The sequence below is a fragment of the Phaethon lepturus genome, unplaced genomic scaffold (genome assembly GCF_000687285.1).
Source record: "Phaethon lepturus isolate BGI_N335 unplaced genomic scaffold, ASM68728v1 scaffold2587, whole genome shotgun sequence".
NCBI classification, from domain to species: domain Eukaryota; kingdom Metazoa; phylum Chordata; class Aves; order Phaethontiformes; family Phaethontidae; genus Phaethon; species Phaethon lepturus.
In genome coordinates, this window is record NW_010549592.1 from 471 (window position 1) to 8911 (window position 8441).

At 41.6% G+C, this 8441-nt stretch overlaps 1 protein-coding gene across 1 annotated transcript; it reads right to left on the reverse strand.

Annotated features, from left to right (window-relative positions):
* Positions 1–2249: 2249 nt before the first annotated feature.
* BCL2A1 (BCL2-related protein A1) lies at positions 2250–4648 on the reverse strand. The gene is made up of 2 exons (XM_010290288.1): positions 4154–4648; positions 2250–2662 (listed from the first exon to the last, which is right to left on the reverse strand). The coding sequence occupies exons 1-2, from the start codon at positions 4571–4573 to the stop codon at positions 2558–2560; spliced, it is 525 nt and encodes a 174-aa protein (XP_010288590.1). The 5' UTR covers positions 4574–4648; the 3' UTR covers positions 2250–2557.
* Between the last annotated feature and the right edge of the window lie 3793 nt (positions 4649–8441).

Genomic DNA, 8441 nt, shown 5'->3' on the forward strand with positions numbered 1-8441 from the left:
CATCTCAATTTAGCTACCGTGCACATTGATAAAAGTCATCGGCTGTCCCATTCTGCAGCTCTTTGACCTCATCTTTTGCTCTAGAAACAGTGCTGTGTTCTCCTGTGTATTGCCTGACAGCTGTAAGGATCTCTCAAACCGCAGTGCCCCAGGACCTGCGGCACTGCTCAGTGTCATGTATAGATAACTTCATCACAGTTAATAAAGCATATCTACACTATTTTATAAGACTTAGTTAATAGCTCTGTTGTTTTCAGAGATTTTATAATGTTTCGAATCTGGGTGGTATATCTCATCACAGCTTTTCTTGCTCTTAAATGCAGAGCAAATGGAGGTTTTCTCCTGATGAAGATAACCTGGAGCCCACTGGACCAGTTCTAAGATTATTACATCACCTAGATTTTGAAAAGACTAGGTCAGCCTCTTACGTTTAATTAAAAAATTGTACTCCCCAGTATAAAATAGGTTACTAGATTAGTGTAGAAGGAAGTGAACGTGGTATTAATAGACTGGTGTTAGCCACTCAAGTATGCGCTTGCAATAGTGCACAAATAGGAACTAAGAATTACTGTTCTTACCATGAAGACTTAGACTGCAAATAAATAAATATATGTCAAAATATGTTTTAAAATGTAATTTCTGACAGGAACTCCCATAGGTGTTCAGGGGGTGGCCATATGCCATTTAGCAGCCCCCTGCCCTCAGGAAGCTGCCATCTCTTCTTCAACAGCAGCAAAGTTTATTTCAGAAGTCCTGCTATACATGCTAAATAATCTTGGTGTTCATTGGGGAGGGAGAGAAAGAGGGAGAGGAGGGAGGAAGAGGGAGAGGAAGATGAAGAGGGAGAGGAAGATGGAGAGGGAGCAATATAGGTTCTAGCAAATGTTAACATCAGTTTGTGTTCTGTAGTTAAACCTGCCAAGGTGGAGCATAGAATCACAAAAGAACCCAGGTTGGAAGGGACCTCTAAAGGTCATCTGGTCCAACCTTTCATGGGAAAGGGAGCCTAGATGACACTGTTTAGCACTCTGTTCAGTCGCATCTTGAAAACCTCCAGTCCCTAGGGTATAGGGGACTCTACCGTGTCCCTGGGGAGGTTGTTCCAGTAGATGATTGTTCTTACTGCAAAGAATTTCTTACGTCGAGATGAAAGATGGAGAACCCATTACCAGAAGGAGGCTGGTTCATTCTCCTGGTATCATAAAGCCTTGATTGTCTAGAGGATTTGTCTCCGAGAGCACTGCTGTTGTGCGCCACAGGCCCACTGCTGCCTCAGTCTGGTTCACTTCCCAACAAACGCCTACACAAAAAGAGTGTTTAGACCCAGCTTTAGTTCCCTAAAGTAGGAGAGTCACTACAGCTAAAGAAAACCCTTCTCGAATGATTTCTTGAAGAACTGCTGTTTAAAGTTTGAAAGCAAATGGAATTCCAGTCAAAACAATAGTTGCCCCAGACTAGAAAAGCCTGGAAATCTGTTAGGTCCTGCTTGTGAATTGCTGAGTTTGCAGTGTATCTCAAAACACTAATTACTGTCATCAGAGCTGATCCAGTTCATTTATTTTGCCACAAGCTATCTGTTTCTTATACAACCTACCAGTGAATACTTAAGAAGTACTACGGAAAATTGAAGTCTTGACATCCATGGACTTCAGGTCAAACCCATATACTACTTGCACTCTCCAATAGCCCTATGATAGCTTTTTTTAAGCTATCTTACTTGGGTAGACCTTTTCCCATCAATTTTTTTGAAAGAATGAGACCCATCATAAGACTTTAAAATACATACTTTAATGTATTTTTCAAAAATATTAGTGTATTTACAGAAATTTCTCATTTAAAAAGTATTTTGTACTTGTCTGTTTTAAAACATCTAGTTTAAAAGTTCAGCCAGATGACTACATTACACAAATTTGAAAGAACATTCACTGTAGATATGAGCAATTAAAAAATACAACAGAGAAACACGTACCATTGCATTAACAGTAAGTGAGTGCACATTTTTAAGTTGCTAGCTTCCACAAATTGTTCTTCCCATAAAAATTGCTTAGTCTATGTCAGTAACTTGTACCCACTTTTACATTGGAATTTGCATTTCCTTTTTCTTCCCAGAACACTCCCCCCCTTTTGCTTATAGAAAGGTTGCAATAAAATGCATTACAGTAGTATTTCATTTACAAAACAAATGACATTAAAACTTCTTTCTTAACCCATTGGATTGTATTTCAGTAAAATAATGTCCTTTCATGGAGGTGCAACAGAGATTCCAAGAGCTGTCAGGATGTGGAGAGTCATCTCTCTCTGGAAGCAGTCCTGCCTGGAAAGGATGACTTGAATTGCTGCATGATGCTGTGTTGATTCCTCTTTGGAGGGATCTCATCTTCAGGTTTGGCAATTAGGATAGCATGTTAAACATTGTATTTAGTCAAAATAAATACAAATAAATTAAAAACAAATTATGGAAAAAAATTACTTTCTCGTTGATATTGCTTGGAGGAAAGCTTAGCAATGAAGCTTGTGGCAATATCTAGGTTATACATGAATGGCAGGTCCATTTATTTCAGTAGTACTCTCTGAACAAGGAAAAAACAGCTATGAACATGGCTGTAATTTTGGAGAAAGATAGTAGTGATCTTCTTTCAAACTTCGTTAGGAAGCCGTTTTCCTGTGTAAGAAAGCATGCACAGTTAGGGACAGCTTAAAAATAACTTGTGTGGGAAAAATGCACCACTCTGTGCTAGGGTCACATTAACAGAGTGCTACACCATTGCGTATAGAGGAACAGATTTTCAGAGCTCTCCCTCCAAAAGATGAATAGGGCTTTATCAACAGTAGCTGAAAATAGCTGCACCTTGCTGCGTGTTTGTTTGTTTTATCTCCAAGTCAAGACTCTGCCCTCCCTGTGTAAATAGAAAATGTGAACTGTATCATCTGAGCCTACATCTTAAAGGAAGATACAAGTAGTATGTTTCTGATGTAGTAGTATAAATACCTTCCTTTAAGCCTCCTTATTCTACTACAATGAGCCACGTATTATGACAGAATGTTGCCTGGAGTTGATACTTCTCTTAAATAAAATTGACTCTATTTGAAAGAGAGGAGGAGAGAAGCCTTTAACAATAAATCTGATGCATCAAGGGTCTATGACTCATTACCATCTTTTTTTACTGTTACCAGACAGAGAAGGATTGAAACAAGCAAAAAGATAAAAAAAGGAAAAGACAGACACTAGAAAACCAGTGAGGGAAGAACGTAATAGCAAATAGGAAATATAAGAGAAGCGAGTCGAGAGAGCTATGGAAAGAGAAAGTAACATTTACGTATAGGTGAGGGAAAAAAGCACCAGGGAAATAAATGACTCTGATGTCATTGATTCTCAGCTTCCTCTAACTAAAAAGAAAAAGGTACTGGCATGGTGAAACTCTGCAAAGCAAAAGGGACCCCTCCCCTCCACTGGCAGAAGGGAATTGCAGCAGCTTGGCAAAATAATCCACACATTGACAAATGCTTTTCTCAGCATTGACCATTGATATATGGAAGTTCTAGGATTATCGCACTCCAAACAAACAGAAAAGATTTAACCCCAATTGCACTTACCTGTAAATTTGTTTAAGTAAAACTGATTTGGGGGATTAAATAATGGCTTTGTTGAAATCCACAGCAAAAGCACTGACTTCAGCTGTGAGGATCACACCTGTGTATTCTTCCCTTTACTTTGAACTTCGGTATTTTTGGACCAACTCCCCTATGGAAGCAAGATTGCGGCACTGACCTTAGGATGCCGCTTAATTTTAGATTTAATAATGGGAAACTTAATGGCATGCATGATTTAGCCTGCTTGGACCAGATGATTTCCTAAAGTCCCTCTCAAGTTGAATTATCATATAAACCTATGATTCAAGACTAACTCTAGGGCTTTGGCTGTTAGAGGTACAGAAAGTGCCTTTTGAAAAAGAAAGTTGTCTTTTAGCATTGTTCTACTTAAAGCAGAAGCAAAGCTTTCACTGTAAATCTCAAGGAGACATTCTAGACATCAAATATTAAACAACTAACTAAAACACTGGATAAAATTATTTTGACAATGTCTGAAACAACAGTTTTCCTTAATGAAATAAAATCTCCTAATCTAGACTTCGGTGGAAAATGATAAACTTACCCAGCCACCGTTTGCATCTATCCATTCGGCTTTGTTGTTTATTATGTACTCTGTGATGAAATAAGAAATCTGCTCCTTCTCCTCTCCAGTCAGCTGAACTCCATGCTCTTGAAGCTTCTTCGTGAGAAGACCTCCAAAAGTAAATATGGTCATAATTCGTCCCCAGTTAGTATTTCCATCAGCAAATTTTTCTTCCATGACACCATTGAAAATTCTCTTGGCAACAGCTACAGAGGTAATATCAATCCTGTCCAAGAATGGTCTGAGAGCCTCTTCGGTTTGATCTTGCAGCGAAGATGCAATGTTTCGCAAGACATGAGCAACCCTGGTTTGGGCTGGTCCAAGATGTGATTCCTGAAGCACATATTGCAGATAGTCTTGAGCTAAGTAATAAACGTAGTAGAACTCAGCAGTTTCCATGTAGAAAAAAACGTGGAGAGCAGTGCACCGCTCTTGATCAGGGTCAGTAATGAGCAGCCACAGGACATGCACACAGCTTTGTATCGTTTGGTTTTGATGGATTTTTTTTGCTTTTACCACAGAAGTTCCTGTAAAAACCTAGTGACTTAATGATTGTGTGGGTTGTGGAATATGTCACAGCGGAAATGAAAGAAAAAGCGTCTGCTCAGGGGGAGAAAACATGTCGTCTTGAGTGATTTATTATTTCTCTAAATAGTATGATTCCACAACTAAAATCTACCAGCTTTTACCACATTCTTTAGTAGTATAAGTTGGCATTTCCTAGGGACTTTTGCTGTGAAACACTAGCAAAGATTTAGCATTTGGCTTTCAAACTGCCGAGAATGGTGTATGCCAGCAAAGGTTAGGCATTTGACTTGAAAAAACGTGCCTAAAAAGAGTATGCTAACAGGAGCATGCAGCCCCCCCCCCCGAACCTCTTCATTGCCAGGGGCTAAGGCTGCAATCTGTATTGCAGGTTAATGGGATATTTCTGGTTCACAACTTTTTGAAGACGCTGGTAGACAATTCCAACAGGATGGAAGAATGGATAAACTTTCTTCAGCCCTCAGGGAGCTTTATATAACTGCAAAAAGTGGGAACACAATAGTGGTACAAGTATGGATGGAAAAAGGGGAAAGCCAGCTTTATAGCATTATCCCTTGTTCCAGACTTTCCCACACTCTGTGAATGCTCTTCAAGGTCCTTCTTTGAAGATTTGAACGAGTAGCTTCAAAGATTTCTTTCCCCTACAGGGAGTTCTGCTGTAAAAGACATTATTAGTATAAAAGACAATGCTAATGCAGTCAGCATGTCAGAACGTGGGATGGGGAATATGGGTCCAAGCTAGTGGTGTGTGATACCACCTGAATCTTTCATGACAGGCAACAAAGAAGTATCATGATACCTACAACAACGGCTCTTAGATTCAAATTTTTGGTCAAGCAGTTATTTTTTGGGAGAAGGGGCAGGGGTGCCCAGCCTCTCTTTCTCTCCTCCTGAGGCAACGTGATCTTGTGAGAGGGCCAGGATGTGTCTGTAGAGAGCCTCACCCGATTGCAAAGGCTTCGGAGCAGCAAGCAATTTGGTGTTTGGAGACCCGTCCCTCTCTTTCTCCATCCACCTTTCTTCCCCCCTGTACTTCTGACCCACCTCTCATCCACGCCTCTTCCTTCTTGGAAAGCAAAAGGCATTCCCAGCCCCACACACCAACAGCTCTTCTTTGCTCCAGGGATGGCAGTGAGCCTGTTTCCAGTCCTGGGCACTCTCTGATGCTCAGACCTATGGAAGATGGGCAAAGCTGCATGCCTGGTGGCCAGCACAGGACTTGAGTCTCAGGTGTCAGGATAGCACTGGCACCTAATCATACTGCAGCAAAGCATCTCTAGACTGTGATACAGCTCTGGTGTCAGTATATTGCTAAGCCTAGCTAGCCCCCTCCCGAATGTATATGCTGCTGCTCTGACATCACAGTTTTGCAGAAACCCATTGAGTAGAACAGGGTAGTTTCCAGTTTCTTCTCAGTTTTTTTTCTTCTGTACGTGGCGAGTCTGGCTCAGAATCACACAGTAATCTTCCATGCACAGCAGGGTTTGAAACCTCAAGCTATCACCAGCATAGCACAGACGTCAATCACGTCAGTGGTACAGGAAAATATTTCCCTCACTTTCTCTTGGAAGCAAAGAAAGAGGTGGCTTGGTGCTGTGTTCGCTTTTGGAAGAGAAATGGTTTAGGAGGGCACCGTGAGCTGGAAAAACTCTCACGTTAGATGTTACCTCCGGGGAAGGATGCAATGCTGGACTGAGAATGGGCTGGAGGTGGGAAGCTAGCTCTCTCCTCCTCCATACACAGGCATCTTCTTACCAAAGCTCATTTGGAAAGTTCAGAGGTGTCCTCTATCCAGTACCTGCAGCTGCTGCTTTGGCAGAGCTGTTAGGCTGGCTTTGCCTTTGTTATGTTCAGTGATTTCAGCAAACTGCCAATATTTTATGAGGAATGCAAATGAAAAAAAGAAAAAAAAGGATGTGACAGTCCTTAACAGTTCCCAACTCAGCTAAATCTGGGCAGAAATTTCTGGGGTAGAGGGAAGGCATTGCTCTACCCAGACAGCTTCCCTCCTGTCAGATGCTTGCTGCAAACAGGGCTGAGAGAGGTACTTGAGGAAAAAGTACAGGAATCCTTTTTCTATATAGCACAGTCTGAAGTTATAGAACACTCCTGACTCTCTTAATAATTAATTAATGAAGAACTTTTTGTACTCTTTGTGAATGTAAGTAATAGTTGAATATGAGAACAGTGAACAATACCTAAGGAGACAAGTTTTGTTTTCTTCACCATTGACAGCGGCAGAGCACAGGCAGAAGTAGATATTTCTTCATTAGTGGGGCGCTTAGGATTCTGAGGAGGGTCATAAAATAAGGCTACGAATATGTCACGATGATTGTAGTGACGTATCAATGTTAATGTCAGAAATCAATGTTAACACCTTGGCAATTCTGGTGCAAATGCTGCCACTTACAGTCTCTTGATCTCTTAAAGGGCTGTAAGGTGCAGCTCGGGGCTCAGCTCCCAGGAGGGGATGGCAGCTCTGAGCAGACACGTCTAACAGCCAGCTGTGACACCGCTGACCAGAGCTCAGCTGTTGAAGCTGCCCCAGGTGTGTCGACTTCCACGTTAGACACATTTGCTTTTCAGTAGCATGTAGCGGTGGGTGCAATTCCAAGTGTTGGATGTTTAGTAGCAATGACAGTATTACGTATCTATATACACAGAAAAAGAGTCAGAGCAGAGTGCATAGCCCAATCTTCCCAAGCTCTAATGGTCAACCCTGAGCACTGTAAGAAGACAGCTTCGGGATCTCTTGCCTGTATCGTGCCACTCCAGTGCTCTAATTCTCACTTTCTCTGTTAGGTGGTGCCTTCCTTTCTCCTACTAGATTTTATTCACATTTTGTAGTTGTGTTAATGCTTTTACTTTAATGAATCTCTGCTTTTTTTCCTACCTACTGTATCTCCCGAGTGCTGCAAAGAGTGTATTCTCATACAATACATTGCTTCTTTCTTCTTTTCCTCTTTGCTGTATATACTTTCTCTTTTATAAATGATAAGTGTTAATAAAAGGTTTGAAAGAGAAACTGGTTTGATGTGGAAGCTCAAATGCAAAACCTCCCCTCGCTACCTGGCATAGCAAGGGGCTTCAAATACTTTAATTTTAATCTGTGCTCTGTATATTTGACTCCACATCCTACCCTAATGTGAAAAGGCTTGTTTTCCAGAACAGATGGGAACTGAGTTGACAGCTACTCATAAAATTGACTTGTGAGAGACGATGTTATCTCATTGTGTTCGAGACAAAACTAAGCCAAAATGACAAAAGCTTTGTTGAGCTATTCGTGCTGCATCTGCCTTGCCAGAGTTGTTCCAGTTCCAGGTGAATGTGAGAACTGTGACTTTGTTTGGAGGCACAGTCTGAGGCCTTGAGAAAATTATTACAGAGTTTTTTCTGTTTTTCTTCCCTTTTTGATGTCCGAACCAGGGTGATTTTTTGTGTGGTATTGGATTTCATTGCAAAAGAACGGCTCAGTTCACTTGTAGCTTTCCAGCTGTCCTGCACAGCCCTGATATAAGACTTCAGCAGGCTTCGGTGACTTCTATTTACCCTCTATTTTCCTACAAATCGGAATATGCTGGCTTTTCTGTGAGCTGGAGTGGCTCGTTGGTGACTCCGCGGAGGCAGGTTGCCCAGTGGAGTGCTGCCACCTAGTCGCAGCCGGGCTGGCTGCAGGCAGCGGCGGGAGCCCAGCACAGGAGAAACCCCGCTACCCCCCCGC